General features: G+C 37.8%; 1 protein-coding gene across 1 annotated transcript in view; it reads left to right on the top strand.

Annotated features, from left to right (window-relative positions):
* The window catches only part of LOC138152794 (cilia- and flagella-associated protein 337-like), a 113366-nt gene that overhangs the window by 21435 nt on the left and 72655 nt on the right, over positions 1-19276 (top strand). The window contains exons 5-11 of the mRNA XM_069076868.1: positions 3088-3213; positions 4414-4585; positions 6915-6961; positions 11996-12133; positions 14451-14636; positions 14750-14941; positions 17874-18137. Coding sequence (XP_068932969.1) covers positions 3088-3213; positions 4414-4585; positions 6915-6961; positions 11996-12133; positions 14451-14636; positions 14750-14941; positions 17874-18137 — 1125 coding nt within the window. The remainder of the gene's footprint in view (positions 1-3087; positions 3214-4413; positions 4586-6914; positions 6962-11995; positions 12134-14450; positions 14637-14749; positions 14942-17873; positions 18138-19276) is intronic.

A 19276-nucleotide genomic window follows, 5' to 3' on the forward strand; every position in this document is an offset into this window, starting at 1 on the left:
AGCTTTCGTCCCAAACGCTGGGGTTTTCTCAGCTGCCGGAGGTATTAGATGGGTGCCCTCTCTGAGGTCTCCACATGCTCTGGCAAGCTGGACACACACCCCAGGACCTCCACCCTAGACTGCAATCCAGATCCAAGCAGGTTAAAGCAAGAGTGATTACCCTTCAGACTGGTGCTTGGTCCCCCTACACTCTGCAGGCCAGGAGCTGAAGCCGCCATGTGGCGCTGGCAGGCTGTGCTGGCATCTCAGAGGTTTCTCGCCCCGGGGGTAAAAGCCACACACTCCCACTTACTGGGTCCCAAAGTCCAGACTGCACTGGCCTCTCACCTTGTCCTTTGCATCTATGTATTGATAAATCTGGAAATGGCCACAGCTGCTGCTGATCTGGAGTCCCTCTGGCCGCGGCTGGTCAGGCCCGCCCTGGGGCTAAAGCCTGGGTGTGGTGCTGGGCTCGGCTCCCAGAGCACTTTGCTGGCCGATTCCTGCCGGCCTGCCGGGCTGTCCTCAATGGGAGGTTAGCATCTCTGTGTCATTTTTGTGAGTTCTGCAGCTCCAAAGTTTATTTAGAGTCCCCTTTTTACATGGTGGAAGCCAGAGTTTATTTAGGTGGTGCTTCTACTCAGCCATCTTGGCTCCACCCCCCTGATAACTTTTTAATAGAAAGTTTCTCTGATAAAAGTTTCATTTTCTCAAATATATAGACAATTGAGTCAAATTTATATGAGTCTTTCCCCCAGTTGATTAATGGCCAAAGAACATGAACAAGCAGTTTTCAGATGAAGTAATCAAAACTATAGATATATGAAAAAATGCTCCAAATCACTATTGATTAGGGAAATGCAATTGAAAACAGCTCTGATGTACCATTCTACACCTACCAAATTAGCTAATATGACAGAAACAGAAAATGACAAATGTTGTAGAGGATGTGGGAAAATTTTAACATTAATGCACTGTGGGTAGAGTTGTAAACTGATTCAACCAATCTGGAGAGCAATTTGGAACTACACCCCTCTAGAGGTCTATAAAACTGTGCAGCTCCTTTGACCCAGCAATACCACTACTAGGTATGTATCCCAAAGAAATATGAAATAAAAAGGAAAAGGACTTACATGTACAAAAATATCTATAGCAGTTCTTTTTGTGATGGCAAAGAATTATGAGGGGATTCCCATCAACTGGGGAATGGCTGAACAAGTTGTGATATAGGATTGTGATGAAATACTATTGTGCTATAATAATAAATGTTGAGCTATAAGTTCTCATAAAAATCTAGAAAAACTTACATGATCTATTACAAAGTGAAGTAAGCAAAACCATGAGAACATTGTACATAACAACAACAATTTATGCAGTGATCAACTGTGAATGAATTTTCGGCAATACAAAGACAATTCCAAAGGACTTAAGATGAAAAGTGCTATCACCCCACCCCACCCCCCTGAGAAAGAACTGCTGGAGAGTCTGAATGCAGATTGAAGCTTATTTTTTTTAACTTTATTTTTTATGGGGTTTTTTTGGTTGGTGTTTTTTTCATAACAGAACTAATATGGAAATAGGTTTTGCATGACTACACATGTGTAACTTATATGAAATTTATAGTCTTCTTGATGAGGGGGAGGAGGGGGAGAAAGGGAGAGAATTTAGAACTCAAAATCTTTAAAATAATGAATGTTTAAAAATTTTTTTACATGTAATGGAAAAAAAATATTTTACCACAAAATATATTAAGGAAAGCTGGAAAAGGCTTTTTGCAGAAGGTAGGACTTTAGCTGAAACTTGAAGGAAGTCAGGAAGTGGAAATGAGAAGAGAAAGAGTTCAGTTTCAGGCAGGAGGGGTAATCAGTGAAAGTAATGCGCAGTCAGGAGATGGAGTTTAGTGTGCACAAAGGTACAGTTTTCCAAGTGCAATACAGAGCACTCTCCTATTCAATTCTGAGTCTACTTCATTGTCTATCTACAGTGTCTGTAAAAGACATTAACTGACAGATTCATTCTATGGGCTGTCCATCGAAATGCTTATCATAATCTAGACATTCTTCATCGGTGTGGGGATTTTTTGTTTGTTTGTTTGTTTTTTCCTGTGTAGATAGTTTGACTAGAAGCTAATTAAGTAGAAGACTTTTTACAAGTTGTATTTCTCTATATCTTACTCTTAACATATATTAGTAACTAATGACAAATTAATATTTGTGCTTATTATTTAACAGATTTGTTGTTGTTCAGTCCTTGCAGTCATGTCAAGTTGACAAAGATAATGGAATGGTTTGTCATTTCTTTCTCCAGCTCATTTTGCAGATGAGGAAACTGAGGCAAACAAGATTAAATCACTTGCCCAGGATCACACAGCTAATAAGTGTCTGAGACTGGGGACTTTTCCATGCTTACACTGCTAGTATATGTCAGGGACAGAATTTGAACAAGGTCTTTATGACTTCAAATCCAATCTTCTACCCTTTTTTTGAGAGTTACATGGCTTGTCCAAGATCACACAGTTAGCAAGTGTTTGAAATCAGATTTGAACTCAGATCTTCCTACTCTATCCATGTACCACCTAGCTGCCCCCTTCTATCCTTTCACTACCTTGCCTCTCTTATCAAACCATTTTTTAAATGACCTAAAATATATGCTTTAAAATGACCAGATATGGTTTTAAACCATATGTGGTCATTGGCATAGTGAACCCACCTTAAAGAAACTCTCCACCACCAGCAATGGGGACATAGTCTGCAATTTAGAGTTTTCACAAATTGCCAAAGGGTACTGAAAGATTAAGTGATGCCCAAGGTCACAAAGTCAGTTGATGTCAGAGGTGGGGAGTTGAATCCTTGTCCTCATGAATCAAGACCAACTCTTTGATCTTGATGCTTGCTGCTTCTCAAATACCACATAAAGTAACCAACTAAACATTATATTTGATTTAACCTCTTCAAATAAATAGTATATATAGAAGACAGTAGATACCGAAGTAATCTTAAAAGTTGTTGTAAACATCCTCATCTTACAAAAGGACTGACCTATAGATTAACTGTAAAGAAAACCTAGGACCCCATCTTAGCACTATCTTCTTTTCTTCCTTTTTCTCAGCAAGAGCCAACTACTCGGATCTTAGACATCTTTTCTCCTTCTACTTCACACTCATTTGTGACCATCAGCAAAGGAGGAATTCTCAGTTTCTGGGACAATAATCTGCAACTCCAGAAGACATATGAGGTGATGATCCCAACACCAGAGCTACAGGGGTACAAAATTGTCCGTAGGGTATATATTCCAAGAGGAATTTCTGATGCCTGCTCATAGCAAGAGTGTTAAGGGAAATATAAATTTAGAAGAGTTAGCTTTCAGAGGCCAACAGTACATGCAACTGACAAGGAGAGAGTTTGATGACTGTCCTTTCTACTTTTGCTAACTGTACTTATAGTCAGCAGAAACATACACAAACATCATAAACTCACACACACACACACACACACACAAGCATTCCCTTTGATATGAAACTTAATATGAACTAACCTCTTTTATAGCATTGAAGGGAAAAGGGAGGGAATGAGCATTTATTGAGTACCTAGGCACTATGCTCAGTAATTTTGATTCTCAAAATTACCTTGTGAGGTAGGTGCTATTATTATCCCTATTTTACAATTATAGAAGCTTAACTGAGGCAAACAGAAATTAAGTGACTTATCCAGGGTCACACAGCTGGTAAGTGTCTGAGGCTGGATTTGAACCCAGGGCTTCCTAACTCCAGGTCCACTACTCTATCCACTGTACCACCTGGCTTGCTAAAACTAAAATACTAAAACTTTTGTTAGAAGCCAACAAGTCTACATTAGAGTTTTCTATATTTAGTTTATATGTTTAGAGGGCCATGATTTGACTTCTGATGTAGCTAAAACTAAATATTATTGAGGCATATTCTATAAAATTTCTAGTGTATCTGTTACCTAAAGGGTTGTTACTTTCTAAAGATGCATAGCACAAGACCTACTTTCTAAAGATTCCCTCCTTTCACTCCCTTATCTATGATCTTCCTTCTGGTGAAGGGGAATGGAATTTTGTTGTAAGAGGCATTTTTGACTTAATGTAAGAAAATGTTTCCCAACAAACAGAGTTGTACAAAAATGAGATGGGTTTCCCCAGGAGGTATTGGGTTTCCCCTTCACTGGAGGTCTTCAAAGCAAGGTTGAATGATTTCTTCTCAAGGATGCTCATGAAGGATAGGAAGGGCTTCTTGGCAAGATGCAGATTGGACTAAGCAAGCCCATGAGTTCAGTCCCAGCACTGACATTCTGTGGTTCTGAATAAACTGAACTGGAGGATGGACTCTGGGCCTGGAATTGCTTCTGAGCAGCTCAGGGTGGCACCAGAGCCCCACTTTTGAGATCTCTGTTTCCCAGCCTTGTCTCCTAACAGATGTCATCAGCTGCTGTTGAGGCTCCAACAGGAAAGAAGAGGATTAAAGTTTGGACAACAGATGCTGTCTACATGCCTAATGTTCATAAAATTGCTATTGCTACAACCAGCAGAAAAATGTACTTTTTTGAGGTGTCTCTGGGCCCCATCTTTGAAGATTTCCATCTATTTGGTACGAATTACTGCCCCAGACAGCCTGCATTTATAATAGCTTATGTTTATTAAATGCATGACAGTTCATAGTGCAATAGCCTTGTGAGGTAGATATAAATATACATAGGGTTATGGGATTTTAAATTGAGAAATAACCTTACAGGTCATTGAGTTCAACTTCATTTTAAAGAAGAAAAAAAATGAGGCCTAGAGAATTCAAGTTATTTGCTTATATTCTCACATGGAGTAAATGGTAGAAACAAGATTCAACCTACTTCTGACTGTGAATCTTTATTAGTCCCATTTTAGAAATAAGAAAACTGAGGCTCAAAGGACTTGAATACAGTCACATGGCTAGTTGGTGAGAGAGCTGGAATACAAGTACAATACAAATACAATGTTTTCTGACAAATAATTGTTTGCCATACAATTCAAAGAATAAGTTTATTTATTAACAAATTGAAAAGAATACCATTCTCATTGAAGATGGCCTAACAAATTGTTGGTTTTTACTTATAAGTCTGATTATCTTTTCCTTTTTTTAGCTATGTACCCTTGGGCAAGTCATTTAACTTCTGTCTACTTCAGTTTTCTCATCTGTACAATGAGAATAATTATAAAAATTACCTCCCAGGGTTGTTGTGAGGTTAAGATGATATTTGTAAAGTGATTTACAAACTTCAAAGCACTATGTAAATGGTACATATTATGAATTTGAGTAGCTGGGTGGCATAGTGGATAGAGCTCCTGGTCTGAAGTCAGGGAGACTTGAGTTCAAATATAGCCTCAAACACTTGCTAGCTGTGTGACCCCAGGCAAGTCACTTAATCATGTCTGCCTCAATTTCCTCATCTTTAAAATGAGCTGGAGAAAGAAATAGCAAACCACTCCAGCATCTTTGCCAAGAAAACCTCAAATGGGGTCACAAAGAGTCAAACACAACTAAACAACAAATTATTTCTTTGTTTTAAGCATTGATGTAATCTTGATATAAGTCATCTTCCCTACCCCATTTTTACAAATATACATCTATATCTTGGTACTGGTACAAAGTTCATGGCTTGCCTTTTCCACAAGGGTCTGTCTGTCTGTTCTAGAATTGTCCTGTAACAGACTCTTCCTATTTCCCATTCAAGAGGGCTGAGTGAACCTCTCTGAGAATGATGGTTATAAAGAATCCATCCAGAGTCTAGGGAGTAGCCACAGAATGAGAAGATATAGATAGGTGACGATCTACTCCAGGGGAGAGAGGGCCTCCAACAGTGAGATCCTGGATCTACTCAAGCACAGAGCACGTTCTTCAAAACAGAGCATATGTAGCTTTAACCAACAGAAAACTGCACTACCGATTACCTGAGTCTGTTCAACATAAGGACCTGGTAACTCCATTCTCACCTCAATGTTTTTTAAAAATGTAAACTTCCTTTGGTTCTCAAAGCACTAGCTACCCCTATTCTCTTAGTCCCATCTCTTTTATTGGGTAAAACACTTGTCTAGGGGCATGATATATATATATATATATATATATATATATATATATGGATTTATCCAAATAGAAGCTTATAGCTTGTGATGCCCCAGTCTCTAAGAAACTCTACATTCTTCCCTTCACTATTGCATTTTGGTAGAGTCAATCACAGCAGTAAGGCTAAAGGGAGTCAATCACATAAGCTTGTACTAGACTATATCATTAATCAATGTTAGCATGTAATAAACATTCAAGAGTAATTGTGGCTGAGAAATATAATACCCTGCAGCCAACCTGATGTCAGGCTTCTCTTAATAAGGCCAATATTTTGATTACTTAAATTACGAGATATAACCCAAGCTTATAACTGAAGTTTTTCTAGTTTATTAGTATATAACAGGGCTTACCCTCAACTGCTGGAGTCATCAAGAAGAATACCATGATGACACATTGGAAGAATACTTTACTGAAGAATCATCTACTTTATAGATGGGGAAAAGTGATCTAGACTTGATATTATGTGAACAGATTTAGACTAGGAGTCAAGAAATGAGTTCTAGTCTTGGCTCTGGTGCTAATTCACTCTGTGACCTTGGGTAAGTCACTTTACCTCTGACCCTCAACTGTGGTGACCATTCTATGACTTTTCTTAGTCAAAGCTATCCAGTTATTCAATATTGAACTGATAGACCTTTTGTCCAGTGTAGTAACTTCTAACCTATACCACTTTTTCCCTCCATGGACAGTGGAGAAGTCATTTGCTTTTGACTTTTAACCTTAATCTACACATATATAGGTGTATAACTACAAATATATATGTATATACATATATCTGTGTGTATGGATATATGTATATATACCTGTTTCTCTGTTTCTACAGCCCTGAACTACATTCCAACGTCAGTATTCTACTGGTATAACACAGAAGTAAGTATACAAAATAACTGCTATATAAACTGGGTTAGAATGTAATCATGCTGCATGATCTTATGTGGTGGTATTTATATTTTAATTCAAAAATATATACTTCAGAACATATCTGAAGTTTTCAGAGCTATCTTCTAGGAAAAAAAAATATTCAGGATTAAAACAGAAGGTCATGTGCATGGCAGGTTCCTGCAATTAATGAGATCTGGATTGAAATCCTATCTTTCATTTGCTCAGAAGGGTATACAAATTTCTTTTAACAATTATAAGCATAAAAGAATTTTTATAATCAGTTTCTCTGATAAAGTTTTCATTTCTAAAATATACAAAAACTGAGTCAAATTTATAAGAACACAAGTCATTCCCCAACTGATAAGTGTTCAAAGCCTGTTTTTAGATGAAGAAATTAAAGCTATCTAAACTCATATGAAAAAAAAATGCTCTAAATCACTATTGATTAGAGAAATGCAAATCAAAACAACTCTGAGGTACCACATCACACCTATCAGATTGGCTAGCATGACAAAACAGGAAAATGATAAATGCTAGAGAAGTTGTGGGAAAATTGGAACACTAATGCATTGTTGGTGGAGTTGTGAACTGATTCAACCATTCTGGAAAGCAATTTGGAACTATACTGAAAGAGCTATAAAAATGTGGATACTCTTTGTTCCAGAAACACTACTTCTAGGTCTGTATTCCAAAGAGATCATACAAATGGGAAAAGGACCCACATGTACAAAAATATTTATACCAGCTCTTTTTGTGGTAGCCAAGAATTGGAGATTGAGGGGATGCCCATAAGTTGGGGAATGGTTGAACAAGTTGTAGTATAAGAATGTAATGGAATACTATTATACTCTAAGAAATGATGATCAGGAAGACTTCAGAAAAACCTGAAAAGAATTGAATGAACTGATGCTAAGTGAAGTGAGCAGAACCAGGAAAACATTGTCCATGGTAACAGCCACAATGTGTAATGACTAACTTTGATAGAATTGTCTCTACTTAGCAATGCAAGGATCCAAGACAACTCCACAGGACTCATGGTGGAAAATGCTTACACATCCAGCAAAAGATCTATGGAGTCTGAATGCAAATTGAAGCATATTATTTGCTCTCTCTCTTTGTTTTCCTTTTTTTGTTTGTTTGTTTCTTCTTTACAACCTGACTAATGTGAAAATAAGTTCAATATGGATGTATATGTAGAGCCTATATCAAATTACATGCCATCTTTGGGTGGGGGTTGGGGAGAGATGGGGAGAAAATTTGGAACCCAAAATCTTATGGAAGTAAATGTTGAAAACTAAAAATCAATTAATTAATTAATTAATTGAAAAAAAAAACAATTATAACCTTAAAGATGATACGTGATAGTAAAATAACCAGAGTCTTCTTCAGTGTAGAAACCAGAACAGTAGTGAAGGTCCCTGCCAATGATCAAGTGGTGAATGAGCAAAGCATGGAGAGGTCTCAGGTCCTGATTTCTCCAGACGATGGGGTATTGACACCCTGAGAAGATTGGCCATAATAATAATAACTTTAGGGTATGCCTACTATCTTCTGGTAGAAGCAGCTGAGGGAATGATTTTAATTCAAACACAAATTTTATTCCTTGAATGCCTGGATTTTCTCTGGGAGTTGCCTACATGAGAATGTTGAAACTAAACACAATTTATGTTACTCTGTTGGCCTGCCTATAGACCAATAAAGTCTTGTTTTATTGGGTCTGAGTCTAGCACAGGAATCATGCCTACAGGGCATTTATTTTTAAATGCATTTTGTTTATTTCTTTTCCCAATGAAAAATATTTCTCAGGGGCAGCCAGGTGGCTCAGCGAGTAAGAGCACCGGCTCCAGTGTCTGGATGACCTGGGGATCAAATCCGGGCTCAGATACTTAGCACCACACCCAGAAATAACTGGCTGTGTAACCTTTAGCAAGTTACTTAACCCCGATTGCTTAAAAAATACATATATTTCTCACAGCCTGGGACTATGATAAAACCTATTCTGCCAATTTCTTTCTTTGCTTCTCCAAGAAGTACTGGTGAGTCATCTTCCACTTATTTAATTGCAACTCCCTTCTTCTCCTTTTACAAGAATATTCATCAAGATTATTATGATTCCGCTTCTCCAGAAATAAGTCCACATTTTGGTTACTAGACAAGGATCCCACACTTAGAGTACTAATAATCAAATTGCTTTGATTTATAGAGGACCTAAAAAGTGTATGAATCTTAGAACCATTTGACACTTTGCAAAATCCTACTCTAGTATCTCAAATGGTGTGGAAGTGACCCTAGGATCTCATAAGCTATGCCAGTGGCACACAGGGTCTGGCAAGTTCTATCATGCTGAAAAGCTTTGAGCATCCCAGGAACAGCCCAGATCTGTTAAGTTGGACAGGTTCATTACCAGTAGTATAGTGACTGGAGATGAATTATTTGGCTATAGCAGTCCCTAAAACAAAGAATAGAAAGTTATATGTGCTACCCCCACCTCTTCTGCTGTGACAATGGGAAAGGAGGGGGGTGTGGAGGTGGCCAGAGATTTCTAAGCTATGTGTCCTGAAGAACTCTCAAAATAAAGAGAACAAAAATAAATCAAAACCATGTGGAAATAAAATGAGGCTCAGTACATATTTCTTATGTTCTGTCTACTGATAGAACTGTCCTGAAGAAGCTACATCTCTCTTTTTTTTTAACTTGACCTATGATTTCATTACTATAAGGAGCTCACAATGAAAAACTTCTTTTCTCAATGCAGATCAGTACCTTCTTTGAAACGTATAGTGTTTTTTTATTTACTTTTAGTTTTCAACATTCATTTCCATAAGTTTTAAATTTTCTCCCCCTCGCTTCCCTCCTCCCCAAGATGGCATGCAATCTGATATAGGCTCTACATATACTTTCTTATTAAACATATTTTCACATTATTTATGTTGTATAGAAGAATTAGAACGAATGGGAGGAACCATGAGAAATAAAAAAATAAAACAAAACCCCCCAAAAATAGTCTGCTTCAAACATAATAATATTCCATTACATTCCCATACTACATCTTGTTCAGCCATTTCCTAATTGATGAGCATCCCCTCCATTTCCAATTCTTTGCCACTACAAAAAGAGCTGCTATAAATATTTTTGTACATATAGGTCCTTTTCCCATTTTTACAGCCCTAGAAGTAGCATTGCTGGGTCAAAGGGTATGCACATTTTTGTAGCCCTTTGTGCATAGTGAAACTTAAAGTTTTAAAGAATTGCCTGGGTGGGGGGACTAAAAGATTTAAGAGATTGGCCCAAGGTGATTCAGCCCATACAGATAGAGTAGGGTAGAGTAGATCAGAGTAGATCAGAGACTTGAACCCACATATTTCTGACCCTGGGGTCAACCTTCCACCATGTCACACTGCTACTCAATCCCAATATTCTTATTCAATTCCAGAAAGCCATCATGTATCCCCCGGTCAAACATTAAACCTCTAAGAACTATAGTAGGATAATGACTTTTTCTAGGACGATTTCCATCTAAACTCCGTTGATATTAAATAAAAGATGAGAACAAGAACAAGAATTAATAATATTACTACTAATAATAATACCTTACTCTTACATGGTACTTTAAAGTTCATAAAGTTCTTAACATTATCTTATTTGATCCTCACAACAAAGCTATGAGGTGAGGTATATTATCATTCCTATTTTATAGATGAGCCAAGAGAGGTTAAGTTACTTGCCTGGGGTCACACAGCTAATAAGTCTCTGATGCCTGACTTGATTCTATGTCTTCCTGATTCCAACTACAGAACTTTATTCACTATAACACTATGAAGTGATTTCCCCAAGGTCACAGAGTTAGTGAGTGACAAAGTCAGTATTTTAACCCAGGTCCTTTTATTCCAAATCTAGGGTAATTTCCACTCCTTACTACCTATGTCACTTTTGGTAAATTACTTTACCTCTCAGGCTCTCAGTTTCCTTATCTACAGGATAAGAGGATTGAACTAAATGACCTGTGAGGTCCCTTCTAGCCCCAACTTATGATTCTGTAAACTTGCTGAAGTAGAAAGGAAGTATTTGAGGCAGATGGGGCAAGCAGGATGCGGGATGTGAAATATGAGATAAAATGCAGGATGTGACCAGCCAGAAAGTGCTCAAGATGACTATGAATTGAACCCCCCCACTGTGGACTTATCTGTGTGCTTTCACAAAGTACCCCCAACTACCTGACATTTCAGAATAGCTCTTCCCCTCTCCTTTCCTGTTGCCTTTGTTTATCTGTATGGACTATATGACATTCTGGACCAATGCTCCCCCTCCTCTCTCCTGTTCCCCCTCCCATTTTCATAAACTGTAGTAGCCCCTACCCTCTTCCACCATTCTGTTAAACTGTATATAGACCAGACACATATCTTGGCTCAATGTTCTTGTCTCCCACAGGGAGCAGGGCCCTGAGGCACTGGCCTCCCTGCTGAGCACATCACCCAATAAATGCCTTTTATTTAACTTGGAGATGGGTTAGAGAAAATTAATTCAAGACACTGCTACCTATGCCTCTATTCCTCATTCACAAGGCCATGAACCCCAACAAACTGACTTAGCCATAATACCACAACTAATAAATGACATGAGCAGAATTTGAATCCAGGCCTTCCTGATTCCAGGGTCTAACACTCTAATAATGCCTCTTTAACAGTATGAACTCAATAGACTGGACATTCTGTCTGTCCATGATGACTGCTGGTCTTTCTTATCTGACATTCCTAAGTATTCAGAAAATCCTGCAGCCATTAGATTCATGCTGTCTTCATTTAGAAGAAATTGTTTCTGACTACAACTTGGAGTTCAAATATCATAGTAAGTTTAGGAGCCTCTTTGGGTGATATCTTGAAGAGGAAGATGAGGTAACTATCTATCTGAAGTTTATATGCAACTGCTCCAGAGTCAGAGAGATGGCCTGTATTAGGACTCCAAGCCCCCTTTTGTCCTATGATCTGTGATTTCTAACAATGGTCTCTTTTCTCTCCCTGACAGTCTAAAGAGAGCTGCTCTGTACTACTATGGGGCGATGACCATGGCGGAGTAAGCGTGCTCAAGTTCCTCCACCCCAACAAAAGTTTATATGAAAAGTCCTTATTTGAGCAGTCTGGGTTCTCTGGAATCTACTTGCAGGTGGGAGAACTATAAGTGCATGTGTCATTATAGGAATAATGATCAACTTCGATTAAAATGTGTAAGGTCAGGGCACAGGACGAAGGCAAAGGGAAGAAAGAATCCAGCCAACACTTGAGGAGACTTTGAAAGGAAATTGAGGAACACAAAGTCTTTACTTTGAATGATACTGGAATCACTGAAGTTAAATCTCATTATAAACATAACAATGAAAAATTACCCAACATAAAACTCTACAGGAAGTATCATTAACTAGACCCTGAAATCTAGTGTTGAACAGCTGGCTCATAATTTTCAAATGTGCATTTGGGAGGAAGCTGCAAAACTGGATGTGCTCACAACCCATCTGTAGAAACTGTATTTACTTAATACTCTTGGACAAGAAGACTGGTTTAAAACAACAGCATGAATTTCCTCCTGCCACCTTAATATACTAAAGTCTGCATGGAGGTCTAATTAGGAGTGGGTGAATAATAATATGGGGAAAAAACCCAAATTCATCATGATCATCACGGTGCTCTGCACACATTAAGCATTTAATGTTTGTCATATTAAATTCTTGCATTGAACAAGTCACACTCAACTCACATATCTATAGTTCTCCATAGTTTACAAATTACTTTCTCAGTGCAGCCATGAAACGTAGGTACTACAAGTGATTGATGTAGGCAGTTCCCAACATAGAAACTCTCTTCAGTGCAAGTCAGCAACTTGTCTGTAATGTTAAAATATTAAAAGTTTTTCCTGATTCACTGAAATGTTAAGTGATTTGCCCACGGTCTCACAAGCTTAAATGTCCCTGACTCCCAAGGCAATAATCCTCTATCTACTGTATCACACTGTCTCTCAGTGTAAGCATTATAATCTTCATTTATAGATGAGGAAATGGAGGCTCAAAGGCAATTACCTGCTTAGTCACATAAGTAGTCATTGCTAGGCTGTGACTTACACTTTGGTCCTCCTTTCCATGAAGGCACAATATTTCACAAAAAGCACTTTTCTTGGTGTGGCTAAGTGGCTCAGTGAGTAAGAGCACCAGCCCCAGAGTTGGGAGGACCCGGGATCAGTTCCGGCCTCGGATACTTAACACCCACACAAAATAACTGGCTATGTAACCTTGGGCAAGTTACTTAACCCCAATTGCTTTAAAAAAAAAAAAACACTTTTCTCACAGGAATACTCTGTGATGAGTAGTGCAAAGATTATCCCCATTATCACTTATCTGAGGACCAGATAATTTAAATGACTTACCTTTGATTGCACCATATAGTTTCAGAACTGGGTCTCCTGACTAAATTCAGAACTTATCCCATTAAGCCACACAAGCACTCCAAATTATAGATCAACAAATTTAATCCAAATGGATTCTCTTTTTTGAAATTAGGAAAGCATAGCACTGTGATATACTTTGTGTTAACATGGCATTGCTTGTCACCTTCAACCTGGCATAAACCTCAAGATAATCCTGCTGGATCATAAAATCATTCTACCCTTGAAAACTATCATTTGTTCAGCCAAGTAAAGCCAAGTCACATCAAAAATTATTTATAAAGAGTTTACTATGTGCCAATTCCTGTGCTAAGCACAGGGACACAAAGAGAGCCAAAAGCAGTCCTTTCCCTCAAAGGGCTTACAATCTAACAGAGGACATATCATGTAAAAACAGATATGTACAAACAAAATGTATACAGGATAAACTGGAGGTAATCTACAGAGAAAAGGCATTAGCATGAAGAGGGACAGGGCCAGATCTATAACTTATGGCCATATCTTCATAAAGGATAGTGACAGGGTTATTTACTTTCTTCCTGAAGTGGGTCTTTATTATCAGAGAAGCTGTCTTTAAAAATATATTAACGAGGAACTGCTAGGTGGCGCAGTGAGTAAGAGCACCAGTCCCGGAATTGGGAGGACCCAGGATCAGTTCCGGCCTCAGATACTTAACACCCACACAAAAAAATTGGCTGTGTAACCTTGAGCAAGTTACTTAACCCCAATTACTTTAAAATATATATATATATATAAAAGAAACCTGCTAGGTATTTCAAAGTAGGAACTAAAAACTAAAAGCTATGATACTGTGTGCATTGAATTTAATTTAAATATAAAGTTACTTTTGAAAAACATATAAATCATATGTGTACACATGTATTTTATTTGCAAGACTGGCCTTTAGTATCCACAGTGCTACTGTGTATCCACAGTACATTAAGTTCTAAGTGCTACTCTGGTAGAAACTTTAATGTATTTTTAGCTTTTGGATGCCATATTAGGAGGACTAGATTTATACTCTGTATCTATCGCTATTTCCCACCAGGATATTGGAAATCACTGTCAGTTTTTAAGTTATAATTATATCCGTCGCATACACCAAGACTCCATTTCCCAAATCCAATATGTCCCAGAAGACCTCTGCATTACATCCTCAGGGAACTCTCAAGCCTCATTGGTAATCATGGACATGGACCAAAAAAGAAAAGCATACACATGGAAGATTAAGAGGGTGAGAGCCTTTTGTCTTCCTTCCCAAGGCAACCTCAAAGTGCCCACCTAGACTCTTCTGTGCCAGCTTTTTCTCATCTTTGCAAACTAGTTTTTCTGTTGCTTACTCTCCAGGGAATAAAATGCTTTGATTTTTCCAAGTCTCTGAATCTCTTGGTCAGTGGTGGGGTTGACTGTTGTGTCCGAGTGTGGAATCGATTTGTCCCAAGCCTCCCAACAGCCGTGCTCCGGGGACATTCTTTGCCCATCCTAGGACTGGCCATCCAAGAACAAAATGGACAGATATTCAGCTATTCCAAGGATACAGTGAGTTGGCTTTGCATTGGTTGCCTCTATCTGCAGAATTAAGTAGTGATAAGAAGTGAATGGGGTGAAAGGAGAGTAAAAAAAATTCAGCCAGGTACTTAATTTTAGCAAGGACAAATTTGCCCCCACCCCACCAAAGACCTGGAGGCTGATAGTTACTTAGGATAATAGAACATAGAATATTAGAGCAAGAAGGGACATTAGAGAATATCTAAATCCCTCATTTTCTGGAGGAGGAAACAAAATCAGAAAGATGAAATGATTTGCCTAAGGTATATGGCTGGTTACAGACCTGAAATTAGAAACCAAGTCTACTGACTCACTAATTCAATGCGAATGTTTTGTATTAAGTACATAAGCATTTAATTGATTTGCATGTAAAGGAGTCATTAGAGTTCTCATTTTTTGGTAATAGACATGTGGTACCTTCTGTTAAGAAGGGTGATAAGAGACATATCAGAGAGGAAACTGTCAAAGTACTTTTCTAGTAATTCATGAACCATTGTGAAAAATTTAAACCAGTAATTATGGATCTTACCTGGACTGTTGGCTTTTCAATTTTGCAAAGAAGCTAGAGTTTCCTTCAACTCTGGTATCTTGGTCATTACATTCAATGTACACAAGCTTTCTTTTTTTGCTTTTGATTCAAGTTTCATTCTTCTTGTATGGAATTTCTTGAAATCATAAAGAGGACCAAAAATTTTTCACATCCTTATTCTTGGGAAGTTCCCTCTCTTCTGATTGAGTTGTTTCACCAGCCTTTTAATAAAGCTTTGGATTAATGATGAATTGGTTTTTTTGCACTGCTTTGACTCCTTGTATACCCTTAATCTTTTAACTTTTTACTTTCAATTGCTGATTAAGAAAACCTGGAATTTTTTACATATCTGGTCTTTAGATTCTGTTCTATATGTTTCTCCTTTGTTGTCTTCAATGGGGCAGTATGTTATTTTAGTATTCCATTGTACATACAAGCTAGAGAGTGATTCAATTTTCCAGAGCCTTTTTTCAGGTCTACAATAATTTAATGAAGCTACTCCTGGCATGGTAATGTTTAGTGACTATCCTTAGGAGTATATCTTGGAAGGGTCTACCTTTCCTGCTATGCTTCTTCCTATGATAACAGCTACCATAAAACTGTGGTCTTTTAATGTTTTTACACTTTCTGTCAAATGCTCTGGGAGAATGCACTTGTCCGTGATGGGTTTGAGAAGACCAATTTTTGAAACTTATTTAGTTGGAGGATATTGTTTTTGCTGGTTTAGAAGGTAAGAGAGGATGATTGAGAAAGTACTATATGGGAAAATATCAGGAGAAATAGGATCAAAGGCACATGTACAGAGTTTGGCCCTGGCAAGGAAAAGGACAACCTCATTAATAGATATTAGGAGAAAGGAAGAGGGTGAGGAATGATATCAAGGGGGTTTTAGGTGAAAAAAGAGGGAGAAGAGGGAACTCATGAATATGGCCTTACTTTTCCCAGCAAAGTTAGAAGTGAAGTGTTCAACTGAGAAAGAGAGGTAGGAAAGGTATGAGAGGCTTGAGGAGAGGGAAAAGCATAAAAGATTGCCTTGCAGTAGCAAGGACCCAATTAAAGTTGAATAATATGAATTTATAATGGTGTACCTAGTTCAGCACTATTTTGTGACATGCTCCATCTCCATTCAGCAGCATGTAAGTAGGAACAGGGTAAGTTGGTGGTGAGTAGCCCACAGTTGGGTTTTGGCAAGGGATAAATATCAATAGAAGAGACAGATTCCAGAATTGGTGACAGTCTAGAATTAAATTGGTTAGCTACAGGATTGAGATTGGGAAGAGGGGAAAAATGAAGTCAGAGAAAGGATAATGACCTGAGAAAAACTGGAAAAGTTCAGGGATTGGAGGCAAAGTGTAGAATCAGGAGGAATGAAATATAGATAAAAATAGAGTGACAGGAAGTTATGATCATATAGAAAAATATCAAAGTTTTGTTTACAAAAATGTAAGATGGGATTATTTTTTTTATTAATGAGATTCAACCTTTTCTTCCTCCTACCAACCCCCTCTGATTGAAAAAAGGAAGGAGGAGAGCACAAATAGGCACAGTCAGGCAAAATGAATTCCTACATTGGCTGTGATCAAAAAATATATGACTCAATCTGCACCCTAAATCTATTACTTCTCTGTCAGAAAGTACGTAGTATGTTTCATCATAAGTCCTTTGGAATTTTGGTTGGTTATTGCATTGATCAGAGTTTTTAAGTCTTTTAAAGTTGTTTGTCTTTTGATATTGTTATTCCTGCTATAAACAGTGATTGATATAAACAGAGGTAAATCAGAGTATCCACTTACCTGTTTCTACCCTTATAATGGTGAATTAAGACAGACAACCTACCTTGCCGTGTGAAAGGAGTTTTATCAGTTAGGAGATTTTTCCTAGTCCATTTTCATAGATTTGTAAGATTTAAAATCAGAAGATATGTTGGTAAATCAATTAGTCCAGCACTTTTATTTTACAGAGGAGGAAAATTAGGTCGATAAAAATTGCAATCTTTGCCAAAGGTCACTCAAGTAGCAGAGTTGAAATCAGAACATAAGTTCTCTGACTCCAAATCCAGTGCCTTTTTCACCATTCCTTGCCCCAGAGAAGGCTGTATTTTGAGCTCACATTTTATTCTTTGGAACAGATCATAGCATGTATGCTACATTTGACATTCAAATTGCTACCTGTATTCCTCATGGTAAAATACTTTGAGATTATTAGATAATAGGAACCAGAAGATGAGCCAAAAGCAAAAATGACAGGAATTAATAAACAGAGCTCTGAAAGTAGAGTCTTACATTGATAACTTCTTTCCTTTTTTTCCTTACCATGGGAATATAATGGGTAAAGTCACTTAACAACAGAAGCAGGTTTCTTAAGAGAATAATTTCTACTTTCTATTTTTCTCAGGTGCTGAAGATCTGGGACATGAGTCACCACACTTGTCTTTTTACTGTAGCACTGAAGTTCCCCCATTCCCAGCCTGAACATGTGTTGGAACAAGGAAGCTTCCCCTTTCTATTTCTCCAGAAACCTTTGCCCCTGATCCTCATCTCCCATACCGACTACATTGGCATGCTGAGATTACCCATACCTACACATTCAGAGATAAACCTTACCGTACCCCACAAGGCTCCGCTGTGTGGGACTGTATACAATGCCTTCTTCCATCAGGTCAGACATACTCTAAAGAAACCACTAAGGATTTCAGGTCTATGGGAATGGGCCCACTAGAAGGTGTGGAAGGACAAATACGGCCACTATCTAAAAATGTTTTGTCTTATTTGATGGTCTTTGGTAGAAATTAGTAGTAAGTGTTGGGTGAAAGACAAAGGAATAGAGGCCTACTCCCACTTTGAGGAAACCTAAACACAACTCACTTTACATAGGTATGGGGACCTATTCAGGGCAATGGAGACTTCCCCCCAGAAAAGCATATTCAATTCAACAATTATTTATTAAATATTATGAGTTTATTAAGTACCTACTATTTTAAGTAGCACTATTTAAGTGCCTACTTCCACATGGAAGAAACACAATAGGTGCTAAAAATACATACAATAAAACATTCAATGCCTTCAACAAACATTTTCTAGTCTGGGGGTGGGAGAGAAGGAAATAAAATATAGACAAATGTACACAAATGAAGTATTAATTCAAGGCCAGGAAATGAAGGAACAAAGGAAAATTAGAGTGTTCTGGGAAGATAGTTCCATGTCAATATGTCAATTTGCTCCAGTGCCATTTAACATATTTATCAAGGACTTAGATGAAGGCATAGATATCTATCTATATAGGGATAGATAACACACTAATTGATAGAGTGAGAATCAGTATACAAAATTATTTTGACAGGATAAAGCATTGAAATAAATCTAAGAATGTAAAATCCTTTAGGGATAAATGTAATCTTCTACTTGGTACAAAAAATCAACTTCATAAGTGTAAGATGAAGGAAGCATGGTTAGACAGAAATTGTTCTGAACAAGATTTGGAGGTTTTAATAGATTGTAAACTCAATATGTAAGCTGCATGATGTGGCAGGTGATGTTCCCACTGGACTCTACCATCATCAGATTTCATCCAGAAGATGGTGTTCCATTTTGGGCACCCTTGTTTAAGAAGAAAATTGACAAACCAGAGAATGTACAGAGAAAGGCAACCTGAATTGTGGAGGTACTTGCTCCAGTGAAGTTGTCATTGCTCAAAAATATGTTTGGTATTTCTATTTGGAAATTGCTTTCTGTGGCAAAGGTGCATTACTTGGAATAATAGTAATTCACATTTATATAATACTTTTTTTTAAACCAGGC

This window comes from Petaurus breviceps, unplaced genomic scaffold, assembly GCF_028583685.1.
Source record: "Petaurus breviceps papuanus isolate PSGF00001 unplaced genomic scaffold, PetGlider_PUasm1.0 90925, whole genome shotgun sequence".
NCBI lineage: Eukaryota > Metazoa > Chordata > Mammalia > Diprotodontia > Petauridae > Petaurus > Petaurus breviceps.